We start from the raw sequence: 24658 nt of genomic DNA, 5'->3' as shown, positions 1-24658 counted from the left end.
AGTGCAGTTGGCCACGCTTAGCATACAGTTGACGTATGCTAGACTGAGATCATAGAATCTTTAAAAAATAATTCATTGCTAAACAAGTGGCTTACAAAACATTAGTTCCAACGATTCTTGAGTATTTCTGATAAGTCTGGTACCCTAACGAAGTTGAATTAAAAACGGAGATGGACAAGATCCAATAAATAGCAGCGCATTTCGTCACGGGATCGTTCAGACGGAGCAAGAGCGTTACGGAGATACTAAACAAACTCTAGTGGCAGACGTTACAAGAGAGGCGTTGTGGATCGCAGAGGTTTACAATCGAAATTCCGAGAGGCTTAGTTTCGGGAAGAATCGGAAAATATTTACTTTCCTCCTAAATACATCTAGCGAGATAACCACAACGAGCAAACGAGAAATTAGAACTAATACGGAGCTAGATCGACAGTTATTCTTCGCGAGCGCCATTCGCGAATGGAACAGGGAAAGGGGCATCAGATAGCAGCACCCTCCGCTACACATCGTCAGATGCATTGTGGAGTACAGGTGTAGATAAAGTATAGAGGAATGGACTGTATAGAAAAGAAGAAGGAAAACTATATAAGTCATGATGGGCTTATAAAGCAGAGGGTATGTGGAAGGAAAGAGGAGACGAGAAAGAAAGAGATTTGAAATCGCGAACAATGACCATGCACATGGGGCTAAAAAAATAGCAGGAAACTGATGACGATAATGCGGACTGCAGATAAATCATTACTTAGATGCAGACGACAAACTGTAGCAAAATATCATATATATTGCACATGACAGACAACTACATGAACAGCTGTATGAGCTGTTAAGAAAAATAAAGGAAACTCACTGATGATGGTGAAACATCACCGAAACATGTATGGGTGGAAAATGAAGAAGGTTGCGTTTGCTCAGGGCAGATAACTTTCAAAACATGTGTATTTACGCTCTCATTTGGTAGCGGTAACTGGTGCCGCCACCCCTGGGTTCACTCACCGTCCGGCACTTGTCGGCGTAGTGTTCGACGACGGGCTTGCTGTGGGTGAGGAACGTCTGCAGGCGCTTCTTGATGGTCTCCTCGTTGTCGTCGACGCGGCCCGACGTCTGGGCGCGGTGCAGCAGCCGCTTCGTCATCGTCTCGGGGCTCGCGTCGAAGTTCAGGACCAGCGTGCACGGGCTGATCTGCACACATCGTCACAGGCGGTCATTCGTTGCTTCTGTTAATAGCCAACACTGAGGCATGCGCATTTATTTACTGGCATATTCCAGGGGGCCGAGACATGCGAGTTTATTTATTTTAACAACCTGCTCTAGTTAGTGTAGAAATAAACAAGTGATCAGTATGTCAATAGACGGTGTTTCTTGAAGCACTTCATAATTTTGAAAATTCTTACAAATCTATTCATGAGAGTTACAGATCTAGACTAGGCGTAGTTTTGTAGTACATTACTACCGAATCTCACCACTGCAAGCGCTGGCGACAGTTGTAGCGTAATTTTGTAAGAAAGTAGTTCAACAATTGACTCACACAATATACTGGTTGCAAATGACAAGCACTAGCGACAGTTATAGCAGAGATGGCTACCTTCACTGACCCCGAGGGAGCTCGCTGAGTGTTTTGGTTTGCTGAACAAAAGTCTGCGCCGGCCGGAGTGGACGAGCGGTTCTAGGCGCTAAAGTCTGGAACCACGCGACCGCTACGGTCGCAGGTTCGAATCCTGCCTCAAACATGGATGTGTGTGATGTCCTTAGATTAGTTAGGTTTAAGTAGTTCTAAGTTCTAGGGGACTGATGACCTCAGAAGTTAAGTCCCATAGTGCTCAGAACCATTTGAATCAAACAAATTCTGCGACGATTGTGCAGCATAATTTCCGTACCGTTTACGGTAGGGATCCTCCAGGTAGATATACTATTTATGAATGACATAAGTATTTTATTGACAATGGCTGCTCAGTAAGCCATAAAAAATTCCTCACTTGTACGTGAGTTCGACAACGTCTTAGGGGAAGTAGGGCAAAGCTTTGTTAACTATCAAAGAATTGACGTGGCGTGCTTCTCGCAAGATGGGTGTCCCACATATGACCGGTGTGTGTTAAGAAGACATTGCCATCTCAAAGAGAACAAATTAACGACGGTGCAAGAAGTAGAAGATATTGAAAAGGTCACTTTTGTGTAGAATTGTTACCTCGATTGAGTAAAGAAGATTTTATTGGAAACATTATCTTCCGAGACAGGTCGACTTTGCACTGAAATGGTAGTGCTAATAAATACGACTTTACGGTATGGAAGGTAAAAATCCAAGACGAACCTTGGAACAGGGTAGTGACAGCCCAAAAGTTAACGTCTTTTTATATTGAGCAAGGACTAAGTTACGGTCCTTCCTTTTTCCAAGATGAAACTAGGAAACTTTTTTATTTCGCTGACTGAGAACGTTAACAAAGGACGTATCGTAAACATCATGCAAGTTGGTATATTGACTCACTACTTCATCGACCTTCGGGAATTCCTCACCATCGCTTTCCATGTAAATGGATTGAGCGAGTTGCGCCGATTCCATGACCCCGCGTCGGCAAGACCTGACACCTCTTTGATTTGTTTCCTGTGAGCATTCATCAGGGATACCCTGTTTGTACCCTCCCTGCTGGTTTCTCTAGCAGATCTCAGAGCAAGCGTCTATGCCGCAATCTAACAACTTATGTTTGACACGTTGCAGCGATTTTCGTGATAAATCGACTTCAAATGAGATTCTGACACACAAACAATGGAAGTCGCATTCAACCCAATCAAGTACAAGCTAGAAAACTTGATGTACTATGCGAAAAAATGACACAAAAGTCAAGTCTGTAAGCGGCATGAATAAATCTATACGAAATTTTAAAATTACACGTCCTTTTAGAAACATCAGTTGTCAGGGTGACATCTATGTGCAGAAAGCAAATGAAACTTGATACAAACTCAAGTAAATAGTTACTGAAGAAAGCAAGAAGAAAAATTGTAAACGAATGGAGTCTGAGATTATTCCTTTAGAAACATACATGTGAACATAAACAGATACGTAACTATGAACACTGTACCGGGTTAGAGCAGCATGGTTTGGGGAAAATAGATTAGGAGACACAATGAATTACAGATACTGTCTACTAGTGGGCATTGATATAAGTCAATGAGGAAATTTGAAAATTTGTACCGGATCGGTATTCGAAGCCGGGCCTTCTGCTTACTAGGAAACTGCTGTGGCCACTGCGCTATCCGGACACAATGGCAATCGCAAATCCACGTATTATCCTAGTACGCCTCCCGTCAGACCCAAATTCTCAGCTTATCCACACACTAATGATGTAGTGCCCCCTGCCCATTATCGTCATTACTTGCGGCACTGATTCCTGTAAGAGTTCTAGCATTGTGTGTGCATCCACACTGAAGAGATCAATGGTCGTCTTTGGCTTCATAATTCTATATGTGGTGTCTGTTCTTTCGGACATGTTTTTACATTTTCTTATATAAGTTAACATGGGATTTCTAAATCATGTTTACGTAAATCGATTTCGCAATATCACTTCTAGTCGATCATGTAAACCACGGGTGGGCACGAGAGCTGTCAGCATGGTTGTTCGCGAGCACCGTTAGCCGCGACCAGCTAACTTAAGTAGTGCAGGTGGAACACACATGCGCCCTAGGTCGTTTCACACGTATGTGGCGTCCGTAAACTCGGCACCCGTACACGGTTATCGCGAGGCCAATCATATGTGGCACGACATGCGTGTGTGGCACGTAAGTGTAAAACATGGTTACTCGAAATTTGTGTATCCTGTGCCATGCAACGGTTGGCCATGTACGGATGAAACACAGTTTCGAACCATTTTAACACATTCTGCTTTCATGGCCACAAACAGGATATAGACCTAAAGGTTTAAGAAATGAACACATTTGTATTGTAAATGTTACGTTATATTTACACAGACGTGAGTAGTTCAGAGGAGGGATACTATGTACGAATAGGACATAGGCATCGGGGACCTGCAGTGTACAGTTGAGTTCAGTGGATACTTAGTACGAAAAGTATTCCTGTTTTCATAAGAATCGTATTGCAGTGTGGCCGACACCCCTCGCACTCCGCTCCTTCCTGTGCTCTTACTTGATCATTAAACGTAGTTATCAGTGTAACACGTAAATTTACACAGACTAGACATTACAAGGATTTTTTTACCGTACGACCTGCCTCACAAACACAGTGAAGCAACCCAAAAGACACTGTCGGATAATGAAACTTCGTATAACACACCCACCATCAGTGGATATGGTGCTGATTAGAGTTGCAATTCTCTGAGGCAGATAGAATGGCTGCCACACTGCATTATTGTTGTCCACGTTTGGTGTTGTTACCAGGCCTTATAGGGGATATAAAGGGCGTCAGCAGCGTTAGGCTTGGGGTGATAACTGAAGAACGCCAAGATGCCACGTAAGCGTGTGAGATAAGGTTATCAGCACAGTAAAGAGTTTGAGAGGGGCGTCATTGTGGGTCTCCATTTTGACGACTGGTCGAATCGTGCAATATTGAAATCTGTGTGGCATTAGACTGGGACATTGGCCCGATGTTGGACAACAGGGGAACGTGAGGGCAAGGTTCCGGTCGACTACCTTTGACCAACACAAGGGAGGATCGCCATATTGTGTACCGAGCACATAGTAACCCCTTTGCATCTGCCCTGCCACCTGAGAACAAGTAATGGGGTCACGGCAACTTTCTGCGTCATTCTGCACCATTGGTTGAAGACCAGTAGCAGCCACCAGCTCCAACGTCAACTCCGTCCCAGTGCCAGTCTCTAGGATATCAAGGCCCAGTACAACAGTTTTGCGGCAGCTTGCCTCAGGAGAGGATAAAAACCAATCAGTGCAAGCATCCTGGCCAAAGCAGGTGAAACGTCACACTTTTAAGCTGAGCCACCCTGCGACGTTCTTTGTAAATTTTACTCGATGCTGTAGTCACTGAAATAATATCACCCTACACCGGTGAAGTTTCATCTCGTTTCCACCTCCTCTTCTGCGTGCTCCACGATTTTTGTCATCCACTGTATTTCAGCTTCAGGTCAAATAAATGGCATCATTATCGCCTTGCACTTATTAGCAAGAAATCATTAGTTATACTTTGATGAGTTACTATGTAACACGTTCAAATCATCTGCTGATGACTCATAAACAAGTCGAAATCAGTAACAATGCCATTTATGTTATCTGAGGCTGAAATACATGATAAATTCTTTAATGTATAAATCTTCAATGATATGTCCGACGGATCCTGACGGAAAATTTTTCCCAGTGCCTATCGAAAATAAACTTTTAAAAACCGTGGAAATTATTATCGAAAATATGAAAGGGTATCCCTGCATATTATTTACATTCAGAGTGCTTTCATTGACCTGAAAGCGAGTCTAGTACCTTCACTAACTGAAGTATACGATGTACCTTCTTTTCTCTAAAGACAACGTGTTGAATTCCCACATTTACACTCAGTCATAACATTAACATTTTTGTGCATACTGCGTCCCTCAGAAGGGACGAAACACAGCCATACAGAGAGGGCGCCACGAATATGGTCAGCCTCTTGAGAGACGCAACATAATTACGGTCAGACGTCACAGAGGGCGCACACAAAACAAATACTTCCCAAGTAAATATTCAACCGCCATAATGGATATAAGCAGATGCCTGGCTTCACTCAACAGTTATCTGGGCAGTATCAGAACTATCTTGTCGCCACCAAGAAGAATCCAGCTGTACGCTCTATTACTCATCGTTCACTGGATTCAGGACTAGATCAGTGTTTATAGATATCATTGCACGTGAACAGTTAACTACATTGTCACACATCTCCTTCATACTTAAGTTACGTAATGTATAATTTCATTAAACAAATTATAATAAACCGTTGATAACCTGTGTTGCCATTACTACTGCTGTAATCTATCTAAACATTTTTAGCCCTGCGATAATGCTGTGTAGTAGCTGCATTCAAGCAAGCCAGCTCACAACAGCTTCTACTTTCCGTGGCAACGGGTTCTTTTCCTGCCACAATTTTATATTTGACACCAAGTATAATTGGTAAATGCGGCAATGTGTAAGTTAGTAATATACAGTGTGTATCAAAAAGAATCATCCGATTTAAAAATCATAACTATTATGTTATTTGAGATATGTGCGTGAATAACGTACTGTTAGAAAGAGCGAACTCTTGAGTTTTACATGGTTCCCGTTACTGCAGCGCCTTTAACCGCACGGCCACTTCGGCCGGCCAACAGAAACCGTTTTGTGTTCTACGTTTTGCGCAATGCGGGTCAGTAATAACTGTTCAGCGTGACTTTCGGACTAGGTATGGTGTGGAGCTTCTTACAGAAGAGAGAACTAGACGATGTCATGAACAATTCCGAGAAACAGATTATCTGTGTAAAAGCAAATCGCCGGACCGTCCTCGTGTGTCTGACGCAGACGTCGACCGCATGCGCCATAGTTTCACAAGGAGTCCGCAGAAATCCGTTCGCCATGTAGCTCGACAGCTCAACTAGCCCCCAATGTACGTCTGCCATGTGTTGCGTCGACGTTTACACATGAAACCGTACAAAACCAGCTATCGCAAGCTCTTCGTGAGGGAACGAACAGCAACGTGTGGAGTCCTGTAATTTCGTTATTGGCAAGATGGAGGATGACAGTTTTCTTCCATGCTTAGTGTTTAGTGTCAAGGCAACATTCCGTTTAAATGGAAAGTTGAACCGTCATAACATGAGACTATGGGATATGGAACAAACGGATGAAGTTGTACAACATGAGAGGGACTTTCCAAAATATAATGTGTTTTGTGCAGTTTCACAGGAATAGGTGTATGGTCCATTTTTCTTTGCTGAGAACACTGTTACAGGGAGACATATCTCTATATGCTTCAGAACTTTCTTTTTCCACAATTGGAGATTGATTCGAACGACTTCATTTACCAACAGGATGGGGCACCGCCTCAGTGGCATCTGGAAGCGCGGCAATTTTTAAATCAAAGGATTACTGAACGATGTATCGGTCGCACTGGACCAAATGATTCAGCCTTACTTTACTGGTTTCCAAGGCCACCGGATCTGACTGTATGTGATTATTTCTTGTGCAAGTTTATAAAAGCCTCTGTTTATGTGCCTCAATGAATAAACTGAAACGTCGCATAACTACAGCTGTGGAAGCTGTAACTCAAGACAATCCCGCTGTAATGTGGGAAAAATTTGAATACCGCACTGACATATGCCATGCACCTCAAGGTGAACATCTATGAAAAGGTGTTTTGAGTTTCCCATTCACCAAAAAACAAAATTCATTGTTTATGTTTCTTAGTTTCAGAAATACAGACGTGGCAAATCGTATGATTTTTTTTCATACATCCTGTGTTTTGTCCAGGTGGTAAATATTTGAAGAAAATAATATTTAAGAACCTCCAACAACTTCTGATGAAATAAATCTGTATTGATTACTAGTATCGATCAGTCATCATCGGTTATCATACAACTGGTTAACATTCTTAGTGTAGAGTCAAACAGCAAAATAAAAAAAAATCTGAAGTCACTGAAGCTACCGTAAATGGTAAAAAACACGAACACAGTCAACACCAAAATGCTTTAATATAATTAAATAATGTTTGAAGGTTTCTCGGGTGTCCAGCTGGATACAATCGTCAGATGCTCACGATATTTCGGCGAATAGCCGTTCGGCCATTGTCAGGTGGCGCTGATGCAATGGCCGTCCACTGTCTGCCGTTAATATTTATTCCTCGAGGGTCCTAGTGTGATTCTGTGCGCTTACGGCGCGCGGCGTGTCCGTTGGTGGGGGAAGCGGTGTTGAGGTAGGTGGCGATGGTGGGAGAGGAGCGCAATATCTGTTCGGCGGCCGTGGCACAATGATCTCGTGTCCGCTTGCACCGTTGCTCCTTGATAGAGCTTAGTATTGATTCCCAGGCTTTACTGAGTTTTAACCAGTGTCCCTGCTTGACGAGGTTGTCTGTGACGCGAATTTATAAAGCATATAAGCCGGAAAAGCCTCAGACCACATACAATTAGATAATCTTGCGTAATCTGTAGGAGGTCCTCAAAGATTACTTCCTTCTAAGGGTGGTCACAGTGGTTTTAGAGATGTCTTACTGGAAGGGACGCTCATTGTGCGTTAACTACGAATTAGTAGTTACTCACCTGTTCCTCAAATGTCTTGCCCTGCGACAGCTCACGGGGGTAGCCGTCGATCAGGAATCCCTTTGAGGTGCCCACCTTCTGAAGCATCGCTTCTTTCAGAAGGTCTAGCACCACTTCCTGTAAAAAAAAAAAAAAAAAAAATACCGTCACGTAGCGCCATAGCATCCTTGTTATGATATAACAAGGGGAGGGAGAAGCACTAATATATATGGAGCAGCAGGTCTGCTAGACCGATAGTATACATTGTCGCCCTGAAGAATACTACCTGAAACAGTAATCGAAGTTTTGGAACGATTAACAACATGACGAGTTCATGCATCCATAAGACATTTATGGAAATAATAATAAGAACAGTGAAAACTGTTTTAATTGGCCTTGTGTGACCTGGCGAGACATTTTGTCGCAGTTTGTCCACCTAAAAGATTTGGATATTTCAGTGACGCACAATGTTGACGGCGGATACGTGCAATTCTAAATGCTCGCAGAGCAGACGGCCTTATTATGCCCGCCGAAGGCTCTAAAATGTGTTGGTCTCTGACGTGCCAAACCTTTGTTTGAAATTTTGCACATTAGGCTGTGTAAGTGCAGGAACTCGGAGCATGTGGTTATTGTTTGTCGTCAAACACTAGGACACGGATGTTCCACTCTCCAGTGTCACTTCGGAGAGAAAGAGCCACTTATTTCGGCTACAGATCCTGATGGTAAGTCACAGGTTCATACCTACGACACAGGAGGAAAAAAATACATTTATCACCCATTATTAAAACTATTAGTGGCTCAGAAGGGCGTTAATAAGCAGCAACAAAAAATTCTGTAACTTTCCCAATAACATAAAATACTTGACAGACCGTAGCAAAAAAAAATTTTTGATCATTTGCCCAATAACATAAAATGTCTGACAGGTACCAAAGAAAATCTAAAAATCTAACCTAGAAGGCTCCTATTCAGTGACAGATTTTTATTTAAAAACTGGTAGCGTGTAAAAGAATCTATTTATTAAGCGTAGTAGATGAGTAGGACTAAGGAATATTATGTTCATTAATGTTAACACTAGTCATGTATACAAAATGATTCACCTGCCCCTGCAATGGATTTTATGCAGTCCAAGACACCATCAATACCATACACAAGATTTTCATATTCTCTCACCCATTGCACTCAAACTAGTAATTCTACATTAAAAAAATGAACAGGACCTAGAAATCTAATGTCGCTAAATTTTGTACTGGAATCCGTTTTTGATGGGAGCGTTTGACGGTCACTTTTGTACGTTATTCTTGAATAAAACTAGGACCTATAGTGGAAACGTATACCGGTACAAAATTTAACATCAAATTTACGTCAAAAATGTCCTTTCGGTAGGACTAAAAATTTGCACATATGAGACAGAGAATATGAAAGCCTTACTCATGGTATTTGAAGTCGTTGTGGGTTGCATAAAATCCATAAGTAAGGACAGCTGAATCACCCTGTGTATGTCTCGTTAACTGACTCGTTCCGTATCATCTCAATAGAAGAATCGTTCAAATAATCTCCAGAACATAAGCATGTTGGAGTTGTTTACGTTCTGTATTCGTTACATTGTTTCTACTTTACTATCGCCTGTTTATACTGTTCTGTGGCAAAATAAACGCAACCTTGCAAAATATCCGTTTGTTGCTTTAATTTTGGTCATCAGGATAGATCACTACTGTTCCAAGGTCACGAAAGCCGACAGCGACTGGGAGAGCGGTGTGCTGACGGCATGCTTCACCATATCGAATCCGATGACGCCATTGGTAGAGGATGACAGGATCTGGCCCGACTGGCCCGTCTAATTTGCGAGCTATACATTACTTCCGCCAATACCTCTTTCCCACACGCCAGACTTCAGACTTCTCGTAAGTGCTCCTGCTTATCTGGGGGGACTAACAATCCACGAAGACGAATGCCACTCTCTTTCCTAGAGTTTATTCCATCGTTCAGAGTCCACTGTCTTTCAAGATGTGGCAAATTTATTTTTATTTTAACTTTGTGTCCGGATATTCTCCCTGTCGCCACCGTGTCAGGCAAGTCGTTGACCGTCTGTCTGTTATTCGTGTAAACCTTGTTCTCTGTCTCATCATCCACTATGTAGCAATTCTGGACTTGTTGGGTGTCGCATTGTCCTGCTGAAATTGTCCTAGTCAGTCGGAGTGCACAATGGACATGAATGGATGCAGCTGATCAGACAGGATGCTTACGTACTTGCCATCGTCAGAGTCGTATCTAAACGTATCAGGGGTCCCATATCACTCCACCTGAAACGCTCCACAACATTAAAGAGCATCCACCAGGTTGAACAGTCCCCCTGCAGGCATGCAGGATCCATGGATTCATGAAGTTGTCTCCATACCTGAACACGTCCATCAGCTCGACACAATGTGAAACGAGACACGTCCGACGAGTCGAAATGCTTCCATTCATGAACAGTCCAATGCCGGTGTTGATGGGCCCAGGTGAGGCGTTAAGCTTTGTGTCGTGCACTCATCAAGGGTACACGAGTGGGCCTTCGGCTTCGAAAGTCCGTATCAATTACGTTTCGTTGAATGGTTCGCACGCTGATACTTGTGGCCCAGCATTGAAATCTGCGGCAACTTGCGTAAGGGTTGCACTTCTGTCACAATGAACGATTCTCTTCAGTCGTCATTGGTCCCGTTCTTGCATGATCTTTTCCCGGCCGCAGCGATGTCGAAGATCTGATGTTTTACAAGATTCCTGATATTCACTCGTGAAATGGTCTCTAGTTCATCGCTACCTTGGAGATGCTGTGTCCCATCGCTCGTGCGCCAGCTATAACACCACGTTCAGACCCACTTAAGTCTTGATAACCTGGCATTGTAGCGATCTAAAAACTGCGCCAGACACTTGTTGTCTTATATAGGCATTGCCCACCGCAGCGTCGTATTCTGCATGTTTATATGTTTCTGTTTGTGAATACAAATCCCTATACCCGTTTCTTCGGCGCTTCAGTGTAAAACAGTTACACAACCAGAAATAACATAAGCAGCTGAAACCATCTTCGAAACAACTAAAACAGAGGAAATTGACAAAATACTATAGACGGAAAGAAGAATAATTAGGACATGCATAAATAAACAATATCAAGTAAAATGGTACTGGAGAATAGCTTCAAATGAAACAGTACTAGAAAATGGAACCAGTAATGAGTACGATCAGGAAGAAACATATCTCATTCTTTGAACATCTAATGACAACACAAGAAAACAGAATTAGTAAGAGAATAATAGAAAAACTGCGGAATAGTAAGAGCAACATTAAATGGATCTCAGAAATTAAGGGAGATATAAAAGAACTCCAAATATCGGTAGATGTCCAAAAAAAAAGAAAAAAAGTCAGAGTAATGCAAGACACAGACTACAAACGAAAATAAACAAAAGCACTCTAAGAAGAGTGATCTCAGACGAGAAAAGAAAGGAAACTATCTGAAAAAAATGAAAGAGTATTGGGCAAACAGAAGAGCAAAACATACTTGATATAATAATGAATTATAATAATCGTTGTATAACCACTCTAGTATTTAATGTCTTATTGAATACTGTTTGACTGAATTACATTAATGAATAACAACGACCTTTGTATAACTGACTAAAGTGGTCCAATAACGGCCATAAAGTAAAAAATAATATAAATAAATAAGGGAACATCTGTCTGTGCTACAGCTAGCCACCTCCTAACCACCCCTCGGCGTGGGTGAGGTCGATTTTGTATTTTCAAATCGGAGCGCCCGTTTTTTATTCCATATTCGGATTCTAAGCCAAAAATACATACGGTTTACTCAAACCATTGTTTTCCATTGTGATAGATGGCATTGTAATCGACAAATATCAAGTGTGCGTGTTTTTGCAATTAAGAACCGACGCATACGATTCTACGTTTCATTTACTATGTAAGTGTAAACATTTGCGTTCTAACGGTTGATACTGATATTCAAGCGTTACTTGAGATTTCAAATGTGACTGTACAGTTCAGATAATATAGTTAGACATTAACATTTCTGGCAAATAAGCTAAGTGTTCGGTAACATAGTTTTCTGTTCCCTACGGCGTTGATTGTGGTGGGTCCCCAAACCATCGGAATGCTTGACTTCGGTGACCACCCTCGAACCCCGCCATAAGGGTGACAGATTTGGGGATGAGTTTCCATCCAACCGCCGTTACTCTCATGCTGGCCACTGAGCGGCTACAGGCGGAATACAGACCACAACGATTGTAGAAAGGTAAAAATGTCCATGAAGTGATAGTTATAGACACACCTGCCATGGATACTCACCGAAATCAAGCACCCCAATGATGGGAGGCAAGGAAACTCACCTAAGCCAAGCATTCCGATTGGAACAGAAAATTATTACATCCGTGTCACTGTTCCTGTATCGTGCTAAACGTGGCTTCTAATCAGACATTGAGACAGCTAACCGTATTGTACTGTACAAACAAGTTTGCAGCACTGAAAAAGGATTTGAACATGAATATCAGTCGTTAGAACACAAAAGATTACATTTACGTCGTAAACGAAATGTAGGGTCAGATGTGTCGGTTCTTAATTGAAAAAACAGGCACTCTTGATATTTGTCGATTACAGCGTCATCTACCGCGAATGGAAAACACTATTTTGCGTGGAATCCGAATATGAAATAAAAATGGGGGCTCCCCTTCTGAAAATACAAAGTTGATCCCGCCCACGCAGGAGGGATTGTTAGGGAGTGTCAAGTTGTAACACAGACATATGTCCCCTTTTACCAGTGTTAACTTTTCACGTCCATTATTTTTTCTTGTTTTTATCTGTCGTTTTCGAAATATTTAGTTGTCTCAAGTTAAAACGAACACCTGATATACTGGCAGAACTGCAATTTTATTAAGTCATGCTTGAATAGCTTATTTAGTAATTGCCCTATCGGTGAAAGACACAGTTCCAGGTTTGAAACTGGGTTCGGCACATAGTTTTATTCTGTCAAGAAGTTTCACTACAATTTTTTTAATAGTGGGTTTATCAATAACACTATGGCTATCACCTAGAGTTACTAGATCAACAATTACAAGTTTGTTTAGTGTTGCAGCGCGATGGATTTATGAAGGTCACGTTTCATGTCTGCAGTTTCATTTGTCTCTGGAATACATTTCTTTTGCGATGGCGACCTAAGTGTTTCATTACACAATGGTAGTAATAAATGCCGCACTGTAACGGGTGTTTGGTGATTAGAAACATGATGAGGTTTCACTGTATCTTTTATGGACTGTGTAGGCTAATTGCCAAAAGTTTAAGCCGCATCATCGACTTGTGAAGTGGTTTGTCTTCTAACCGTAGGTTCTAACTGCCATTACAGGTGTTTTTGGAGCTTTACAGCCTAAAATGACGATACTGGACGAATCTGGTAGCTGCAGACCACAAAGGATCACATTCAGCTGACTTTTTTTCAGTCCTCTGATTGGATCGCCAAGGCCCGCCGCAACTACCTCTCCTGTGCCAACCTCTGCATCTCAGATTAGCACTTAACGCAATGTCCTTAATTATTTGTTGGGTATATTCCAATCTCTGTCTTTCCCTACACTTTTTACCCTCTACAGCGTCCTCTAGTACCAATAAAGTTATACTCGTACTCTCATGTTTTAACACGTGTTCTGTAAACACGGCCCTTCTTGTTGTCAGTGTTTTCCACATATTTCTTTTCTTGCCGATTCTGTGGAAAATCTTCAGATTTCATACCTTATCAGTCCTCGCAATATTCAACATCCTTCTATATCACTACATCAAAAATGTTTCGATTCTCTTCTTTCCCGGTTTTCTCACATTTCATGATTCACTTCCATACAATGCTGCGAAGTCGTACATTACGGAATTTTTTTCCTCAAATTAAGGTAAATTTTTATTACTAATAGACTTATTTTGGCCAGGAATGCTCTCTTTTCCTGTGCTAGTCTTCTTTGTACGTTTTCCTTGCCTCGTCCGTCATAGATTATATTGCCTAAAAGACGATAGAAACCTTCACTTCGTGACTTCGTGCTTTCCAATTTTGTTGCTAATTTTACAACAGCTAAACTCATTTCTGTTACTCGTCATTACTTTCGTATTTCTTCGATTTAGTTTCAATACATATTCTGTACTCATTAGACTGTTTATTATATTCAGTAGGTCCTATAATTCTTTTTCATTTTCACTGCGTATTGCTGTGTCATCAGCGAATCTTATGACTGATATCCTTTGATTCTAAATTTTAATCTCTCTCTTGAACCTTTCTTCAGTTTCCGTTGCTGCTCCTTCGATGTTCATTGAACAGTAATGGAAAAGGATTACGTTACAATCTTACACCCTTTCTAATCCGGACACTTCGGTCTTGGTCTTCCAACTTATTGTTCCCTCTAGGTTCTTGTACATGTTGTATATAGGTTTAGACCTAAGTGCCTATGAATTTAGAACATCTGAAACGTTTTACATTTTCAAACCCTTTTTCTAGGCCGACGGATCCTATGAACGTGTCTTGATTTTCCTTAAGTTTAGTTTTCACTATCAACCACAACGTCAGAACTGCCTCTCTGGTGCCTTTACCCTTCCCAAACCCAAACTGGGCATCATCTAACAGATCCTCAATTTTGACTACGGATGTTATTTAGCTGAGTCTCTTTTCCACAAACGCTGACGAGAGTTGAGGTGTGGGACTCACCAGGGGCACGAGCTCTCCGCGCTCCATGATGGCGGTGAGCTGTTGTCCGCGCTTGGAGCCGGACTTGACCTCGTCGCGCAGGAGGTCCCCCGTCGAGAGGTGGGTGAAGCCGTACTTCTGCACGATGCGGTCGCACTGCGTGCCCTTGCCAGAGCCGGGGCCCCCTGCAACACAACACGCAAGTCTACATACTGACTAGGCGCCTGCTCATTCCAAGCAGCTCTGTGTGTCCTCGGAACGAACGAGGGCCAGTCAAAATGTTCCAGTCACCACATCGAAACAAATAACAAAGCTACGTAATTAACTTTTTTTAATTTCAGGCACATGTCTGCAATATTCTTCCATACTTTCGGGACTCGCCTCGACATATGCAGCAATAAAAGAGGGATAGTCATAAAGCTTTTTATCACTTCGAAAATAATTAAGTTAGGTAAATAATTTTTGTTTCTTTGCAGCTAAATGTCTGCAGTCGTAATACATACTAAAATCTCCCATCCACAGGATCAAGCAGGCCACTAGAGGAGCCACAACAAAATACGTAGTTCACTGCTAACTGAGACGAGTTGGGTTCTCTAGTGGCGTCATATGGTATGTGGTGCTGGGATTTAAATATATATGACGACTACAGATCGTAGGTGCATACAAGCAAAAAATTATTTACCTAGCTTAACTATTTTCGATATGATTAATAGAACTTCGTGACTACCCCTCGCTTATTGCTGCAGCCCTCGACGCGAGGCCCGCAAGTATGGAAGAAAACTAAAGAAATGTAGTTCAACTATGAAATACGTAGCTTACAAAACTCTCTACTGATCTACTTCTTACGTATTGCTCCTACGCGACCTCAATGAGGTAGAATTAATGGAGCGACCCAAAGAAAGCGTTGTTTCGTCCCGAGTTCGCTTAGTAGCTGCGAGAGTGACACAAACATGTTTGCTAACGCCAATTGAAGATGCTATGCGCATCACAAAATGCTTATCCTTGAAATTTCTGGAGCGTACATCATCAGAAGAGAGAGACGACGTTATAACTTCCTTCCCCATGTTGTTTTTGTTGTCGTTGTCTGATGCAGCTCTACTTGCTAGTCTACTCTGTGCAGGTCTCCTCATCAACAACTCAACAACATCCACTCAAATACAGCTTAAAACACACACACACAGATATATTTGTCCCAGAAATAAATTGCAAATTGTCCAGATCTCTCTGTTCCCGATCAAGGTTTTCGATACTTTTCCCTTGGCTCCAAGACAGACGTCAGAGCTGATAATAATCTACAATCTATTCCTATTCAGGCAGACATTCTGGCCTTCTAGTTCGTTCTGTATTTCGGTAAGAACAATCAGGGAATCATATTGGGGCATATCTCCAACTGCCCCCAGTACCCCTTGGTCTACCTCCACACTTTCCTCCCTAAAGAAATCAACTATTTCTTGACGATTCAGGATTGCATCCCTCCTTCTATTCAAGTTCTGCCGAAAATGTTTTTTCTCCTTCACTCAATTAAGTACTTCTGCATTATTCATTTTATATACCCACTTAATCTTCAGAATTCTTTTCCAGCGCCTCATTTCAACAGTTTCTATTCTCTTCTTTTCTTTACTGTTTGCTAGAAATGTTTCGCTTCTGTGTAAGGCTACACTCCAGACAATTACTTTCAGAAAAGAGTTCCTGGCATTTAAATATTTCTATTTTTCAAAATATTGCTTGCTATTATCAGACTGTATTTTATATCCTCTGTTATCGTCTGTTATACCCCGTCCAAATAGGATAACTTGTCTACTTCTTGTCCTAATCTAATTCCCTCAGCATAACCTGATTTAATTCCACTACAATCCATTACCCTTGTTTAACTTTTGTTGACGTTTCTCTTCAAACCACTTTCCAAGAGTCAATCCATTCTGCTCAAGTGATTCTTTCGAGTCCTTTGCTATTTTTGGTAGAATTATTTAATCATTGGCGAACCTTAAAGTTTTTATTTCATGCTCCTGAACTTTGATCTGCTTTCCAAATTTTTGCTTGGCTTGCTATTCAGCTTGTTCAAAGTACAAATCGAATAACTTGGGGAACAGGCTGCAATCCTGTCTCATTTGCCTCTCAGCTACTACCTAAACAGAATGGGAACATTGTGAAAGACAACTCGCGTGTAGCAGCTACTTTTAACAACTGGTTTTTAAAAATAGATGAAGAAATTTGTGCTCACACTTTAGGATAGAAATGGAGTCTTAATATGGGGTGGATAATATCTCCAATAAGACACTAAAAGGTTGTGGTCCTATAATATGTATTGTTCATAGACACTTATGTAATGCATCATTCATCCAAGGTATATACTCAGATAGGTTGAAATATGCCATTGTTAGACCTGTCTGAGATGAGTGAGAGAGTACTGCTGCTCAGTGTCATTCTTAGGTCAGTTTCTACAAATTCTGAGAAGGTAATTTTCTCCTATGTATTTATGGAATACTTGGCCAATCACAGTTTGGATTTCAAAAGAGCCGCTCTACGGAGTCAGCTATTTATTCATTTTCTGTGCACGTAATAAACTCTTTAAATGATAAAATTTCTTCAGTGGGAATCTTCTGTGACTTATCGAAGGCGTTTGATTGCATAAATCAAAATATTCTGTTAGAGAAGTTAAGTTTTTATAGCAAACGTAGTTCGGCATGACTGTTTTTGTTTTAATTTAAGAAACAGAATGAAGAACATTACCCTAAGCTGTTCTGGTAATACAGTGCGTGAGGACACATCTGCATGGGGAGAAATTACATCCTCTGCCACTTTTATTTGATATTATGAGGCAGAATTAGTCCTGTTTGCTGATGACTGTCATGAAGCTGAGCTGAAAAGTATTAACAGAGAAACTAGGAAATGATAAATTTGTGAAAGTCATCGACTCGTTTTGCACAAATGAGCTAGCTCTAAACTTTGCAAAAGCACTGCTCATCTAGTTTTGTAGTATCAGAATTATCTCACCTCCTGTCAACCTAGTACACCAACTAGAATAAACAGTGCAGAAAGTTCCAAGTTGTTAGGTGTGCATGTTGATGAAAACAAACTGGAAGAACCATACCTCACACCTGCTAAAACATTTTAGTTCGGGTACTTTTTTCATAATAATAATTGCCAAGTTTGCGGATATAGAAGCAGTTAACATACTTTGTATATGTTCATTCTCTTATGTCTTATGCTATAATATTGTGGGGTAACATTTCATTTAGGCAAAAAGCATTAACGTCACTAAAAAAGGTAATTAGAATTTTGTGTGGGGTTCACAGCCTCACTGTCATTTACTCACTTATCAAATTTGTTATCATCGACCCATCTGAGTTTGAGAGTAACAGAAATATTCACAAATACAACACCTGAAGGAAATATTATCTGTATTACTCTTTAATAAATCTAGCTTTGGCATAAAAAAGGAGAAAGGGATGAAATTACAGCTATAAAATCCTTTCACAATTCACCCATTTAGATAAATTAGATGACAGATAACAGAAGTGTTTTAAAATATAGATTAAAGATGTTTCTCCCTAGCAATTCCTGTAATACAGAAGAATTCCGGAACAGAAATTGTTACTGTTGCTGAAAACCTGTAAATGGCCTACATGTATTCATACAAATATTTTTTGTCTTTATATACAAGGTATTCCAAAATCTTTGCATGAAACGTGGAGGAGTGATATATCGCTTCATGGGGAAGAATTTTTGTTAGAAGGAAAATGTTCGCTGACAGTTCCTAGTGATGCCAGACGTCTTGTTATTGAATTCTACAGCCCTGGGACGATGAGATTTCACCAAACCAGGATGGTCTGTTGCGTACTATCTACCTCAGAACATTGAGACAGTGAATTTCAACAAGAAAACATTAAGAATGAATGTCTCCAAGCGGAGAAAGGTATTTTAGAAGCTCCGTCTACCCTTTCCACGTGGAGCAGATGACTGGATCATAAGTGGCATACACTACATACGAACGCCACAGAGTGCTACACCATGCCATTAGGAAGCGTCAACAAACATTTTGTCATTGGTAAAAGTTGATCTCCATGACGTCATCTATCATCCCCACTAGTTTCATCCACAGACTATGTCGTTTAAAAAACCCTGTAGCGACGTAGACATTGAGACAACTAATTTAACATAAAACACAGTGGGTCGCAAATGTCAGGAAAAACCCCAAAAAAGGATGAGAAATGTTGAACACGTGACATCACAAGATCGCGTACCTCGGCACACATGAAGCGGCTGAGCTTGGGCGTGAAGGGATGACTGAGCAATGCAATACTTGCATTCGAGCAAACGGTGCAAATTTCGAACACCTTTGGTAAATGTGATCTGTTGTAAACGTCGAACTTACAGAATTATTGTCCTCATTGTAACAAATTAAAAGCAGTTCTCGCTTTGAGTTTCTTTCCTTTTGTCTCCTCATTTTTTATTTACAGACATGTAATAACGACGCAATTCGGAAGCTTATCCTTATTTACTTGTGGCACAATACGGGAGGTTGGTTTTACTGTATTTTGCTGTAAACCTGTGGAGATTGCGAGACAAGTAAATAAAATAATAAACCTTCCCTGAATGTTAACACATAGTCGTCTAATGCAACAAAGAAGTATATCCTGCCAGACGCAAAACTCGATCCCTGATCCCCACGCGCTAAAATCGTGCACGTGAACTCAGAGCCACATCGACGTAAATACTCGACTTGGTTTGGGATGATCAGGTGCGAAATACAGATAGGTTCAACTGCTGCATCCATTTTTGGGGTATATATATATAAACGTAATTACTGGCCTCTTTAATACGAGAATAAAAGATGAAACTACTTTCAGGAACCTTACGAGGCTTTGAGACAAAGGTTTGTGCTGCTATTGTTAGACTGTTTATGTCGACAACATTTCTGGTGAGCGCTCCACATCTTCATTTTACTCCCATTAAGTAGACCTACTTTAATAGTAGCCTCAATAGACGACTTACTTTTCGTCAAACATATTGAGTGAAATAATCGGAGAACATCTACAGAGGCTACTATTAAAATGGGTGTAGTACTATTACAATAGGTCTACCGCATGGGGGGAAAACGAAAACGTGGAGCGTTCACCAGAAATGTCGTCAACATAATCAGTCTGACAATAACAGCACAATCCTTTGCCTCAAATCCTCGTTAGGCTCTTGAAACTAGTTTCATCTTTTGTACTCGTTTTAATGAAGCCAGTAATTACATTTTCTGGTACAGTACTAAATACGAAAAGAGTAACTGAAAGGGGCATAGGAAATAATAGACACAGCATTCATTTTCGAGTAGCCTTTTTTTCACATAGTTATTTAGTTCTGTCACCTCTTTCTCACACTGTTCCGAACAAAATTTCTGTTAGCGTAACAATAATGTTACGTACCTGTGTTACAGAGAAATATCGATAGAAGTAGACTTTGAAAGTTTTTATGGTGATATTTCGAAAAGGTTTGTCCAAACACAGCATTATCCTAGCAGAATTGTTTATTTCGAGATAACAGCTCTAGTATCTACAGAAGGTGTGCAATTTAACAAGGCTTACCAGTAAAAATAGGATTAGTTATTCCGTCAGCAGACCGTTTTTTATTTTAGAGATTCGCCTATTTTAACAAAAACGTAAGAGATCAGTCAATGTTCATCCACTTAAGAACCGTGCAATCTCGTCTGTGTCTCCTTAATTTAACGCTTATTGTGTTCTAACACCGAGGCAAAACTGGAGATCTACTTGCCTGTTTTACTAAATTGTGTGAAAGTAGTGCAAAAACTAATATCATACTGATGGAATTTATGTATATCGCCAATAGGCTAGTATCTCCGTTAAAAAGACACGCTACACTCGGTACTAAAGTACTCACACGAATTGTTTCTTTTTAGAAAACAAATTTTTATCTAATCTTCCATACAGTAGCCGGCCGTAGTGGCCGAGCGGTTCTAGGCGCGCCAGTCTGAAACCGCGCGACCGCTACGGTCGCAAGTTCGAATCCTGCCTCGGGCATGGGTCAGTGTGATGTCCTTAGGTTAGTTAGGTTTAAGTAGTTCTAAGTCCTAGGGGACTAATGACCTCAGAAGTTAAGTCCCATAGTGCTCAGAGCCATTTTTTCCATACAGTAAGTTATTCAAAGAAAACATTCGGAACACGAAAACAATGTTGGTAGCGGTGGAGGCTGTCTCAAACTTTTAGTGCAGACACAAAACCAATGACAACAGTGTAGGTCTCATATCTAGCAGCCACAAAATAGCGACATCATGACTCTAAAATTACGTAACTGGAAGTTGTAGTTTAGTGTGTTGACAGTGTTCACTGAATCTGTTTGAATAGGGAAACCTTTATACATGAGTTACAAAATAAAGATGTCTGCTGCAATGTTTAAAAAATGTAATATGACCACTTACCAAGGACCCATATAATGGGAAGCTTTGCATTCTTCAGCGGTGCCAGATCATACTCCTTCCTCTCGATTGTGTCTGCCTGCAATAAGGGAAGATCATATTTAGCAAGACATGATGAAATCCCCTCTTTCGTAGTGAAGCAAAACTCAGGATGAGAAATGGAGGGCAATGGAATACAGAACCTGAGACGCACAGCAACAGCTGCAATACATTGTTTACAAAAGTGGGCACAGGGCCAGAGATATTACGTTTCTTATGTTACAAGATTTTCACTGTCTCTGGCGTAAGCACCATAGTTATCTGCGCGAATTCCCGTAGCGTAGAAATATCTCTGAAGTGAGGGTTGTGTTCTGCGCATGTTGTCGACATTAAGCTGAAATTTTCACATTATCTCGGGTTGACATTGTTTGCTTAAGGCCAGTTCATATTGGCCGTCACGTCACGTCTGCATCGTTTCATGGGAAGAAAACTTTGATGGCATCGTCGTCTGCTAACATCGTAAGTTAACGTATTTTTGCCTCGCTCACTCGTGTTATGGTTGTGGATTTCATGCGTTTGTGTTTTCGTTATATTTATTTTTATCATTATCATTTGCTTTCGTGGCAAATTGCAATGTATCATGACAACTTGGATATTTTTCTCCGTTGAGTGTTCTTACACAGGCGAGGTCAGATATCTGAAAGCGAAAAATTATTTACTTTTTGCAATACGGAACAGAGCCACACCCACAATGTATGCAAATAAGAACATATGTTGACAAAGCAATTTACATTACATTTTAACTGAAACGGTCAGCTTTATCAAAGGAGAAAAATAGCTGTTTACAATGTTATTAGTTACACAAGAAAAACCTTAATGAGCAGAGTAAAAAGGATCCACTTATTCCTTTGTACCCACTGTTTCATGTGTTTGAACGTAAAATATTATTTTCCCTAGTAAATGAATGTCAATGTTTTGAAATGATATTTCACTTCTCAGTACATTATTAAACATAACTGATCAAGAACATACGTTATGAAGTATGCATTGACCGCTAGTAAACTTTGTTGTTGTTAGTTACTCAGTTCCGATGCTATGACTTTTTGTACAGCTGTACGGTACTGGGCTAAGCAAACTGACGTGACGTAAAGTGTAAATACACGCTGATGTGACGGTGCAGTGACGTGACGCCCGTTCTACGCCACTACGAAATCGCTTGACCACGATAGCACTGTATGCTGGCAACTCAAAACTTATTCTGCGTATCTGAATGCTCACTCCAGAGATATTTTAAATCTATGTGAATTTCTTATGATTCACTAATCTGAATTGAACAAAAGCGTGTGTATACAGAATAAAACAAACAAAGAAAAACATTGATATTATTCTTTGCACTAATGCCATAGTGTTCTATTGCATGATTTAACATACCAAGAAACGTTTCAGCCAGTAAGTGCAAGTGGAAGATGTCAAAAATTGTTTATCAATGGTAAAATTTTACAATAGATTTGTATCATTTTACTTTATAAACTAGGATATATCTCTTAGATCAGTTCTAGTAATGTGTAAAGTAATGTTTATATTTTATGTAATTACTATTGAAAATTCGTTATCTGAGCCAATGAAACATTCTTCTAAGCTGGGGGCTAAGGGGATTCGTGTGTGTGTATTTTATAAATCTCCTAGTCTTGAAAATGTGTGATATTCTTACGTACACGAAATGATTGTCGCAAGTCGTGTTATGTTCAGTACTTTATCCGGCCTCAGCACATCTAGTTGTATATATCGAAGTAAACAGCAACCAATTTCATACAGGAAATTTAATTTATTAACTGGTTTCGGGCACTTAGTGCCCTTCTTCATAAGCCAATATAGGAAAATACACCACAAATAAGTAGACGTCAGATAATTATAAAATTGAGGAAGAAAAGTTTAAGAACTTTAAAAACTAAAGGTAAAAAGATACAGCTAACGCATTGTTTATGAGTGTGAACAATAAGATGCAGTCAGCAAATTGCTGTGATCCTAAGAATATACAGGAGTAATAAGTAATACAACACTGACTCCATTAATACAATATGAGGTCATAGATCTTACATGTGGTTCATAGTGTCTGCACAAAAATGGTATAAAGAAGTGCAACAAAAGTGCAGACATAATGCTAGAACGGGAGATAATCAGTTACTGACATGCATTTCTTGAAGTTGGTCTCAGGGTGAGGATGATTGTTTATTGCTCCTGTATTTTTAGAACTACGGCATTTTTCTGTATGCATCTCATTTTTGACACACGCATATAACGTGATAAGTATAAAATATGTACCATTTTTTATTTTTAATTTTCAAAATTTTCAAATTTTTAAACTTTTCGTCCTTAATATTCAAATTTTTATCTGACTTCTACTTATTTGTGTTTTTTTTTTTACTGTACAGCCTTCTGAAAAGTGGCACCAAGCGCCCGAAACCGGTTAAGATATTAAATTTACTTTATATAACTGGTTGCTGATTGTTTAGATAACTCATGTCATCAACTAGCAGTGATGTACTTCACGTTGTCAGTTCTGTTGGAAGACATGTTACCGAAATTATCAGCTATTTTTCACCTAGCTTGTATTGGGCATTTCTTTACCTTCGTTTTTGTTGTGCTTTGTTTTGGATTATTTCGGACACGTGTTTGTGATTTTTTGTTTCACTTTATTGCATTGTTTTGTTTTTAAATATTTTTTGATGCTCGAGTTATACTACGTTTTCTTAAAATAAGATTTGCGAAACTGAATTCCTGAGTTCGGTAATCTGTCCATTAGCAATATTCTTTTTGTACTTACATATATTGTATGAGACCATAATAGGAATTAATTTATGTTAATGGTATTTAAAGCTCTCCGTAAAAGTAGATGGCAAGAACTGCTCTAAGAATAAGATTTCAGTTAGTGGCGGGATCGAAACTGCACATGTTGTGTCACGGACAGTAAAGTTTCGATATCTTTCAGAGTAGCTTGAAACGAAGCTTAGAGGGTTCAGGGTTACAGATGTGCTTAAGTAAAGACAACATTCGCCGAGGCTGTTGCTGAACGTGAAGGTTATATTGCAACATACGGTTCCTATTGTTGTGGGACTGTTCCCAGAACATGGGAGAACGAAACGTGATTACGAGCCGTAGACCGGATAATTCGATTCTTTTGATGTCTGTGTCTGTGTGTGTGTGTGTGTGTGTGTGTGTGTGCTGGCAAATTGCCCAATGGCGCTGGAAGAAATGCCGAGTGTGGCACATAGATCACTACTGTGCTCAACACCTGTAGTTCAAAAAATTTCTTCTGCATTACCGGGGCACTTGTGAGAAGCGTAGTTCATTTCATGCCGCCAGAATGTGCAA

General features: G+C 40.3%; 1 protein-coding gene across 2 annotated transcripts in view; it reads right to left on the bottom strand.

Annotated features, from left to right (window-relative positions):
* The window catches only part of LOC126484008 (adenylate kinase isoenzyme 1), a 109890-nt gene that overhangs the window by 6522 nt on the left and 78710 nt on the right, over positions 1 to 24658 (bottom strand). For both annotated transcript variants that reach the window (XM_050107327.1, XM_050107328.1), the window contains 4 exons: positions 21311 to 21386; positions 14908 to 15071; positions 8211 to 8327; positions 994 to 1179 (listed from right to left, as the gene is read on the bottom strand). In XM_050107327.1, the coding sequence (XP_049963284.1) occupies positions 994 to 1179; positions 8211 to 8327; positions 14908 to 15071; positions 21311 to 21386 (543 nt within the window). The remainder of the gene's footprint in view (positions 1 to 993; positions 1180 to 8210; positions 8328 to 14907; positions 15072 to 21310; positions 21387 to 24658) is intronic.

This window comes from Schistocerca serialis, chromosome 6, assembly GCF_023864345.2.
Source record: "Schistocerca serialis cubense isolate TAMUIC-IGC-003099 chromosome 6, iqSchSeri2.2, whole genome shotgun sequence".
NCBI classification, from domain to species: Eukaryota; Metazoa; Arthropoda; class Insecta; order Orthoptera; family Acrididae; genus Schistocerca; species Schistocerca serialis.
The sequence above is the reverse complement of the archived record's forward strand: the minus strand, read 5'-3'. Positions and strand labels throughout refer to the sequence as shown.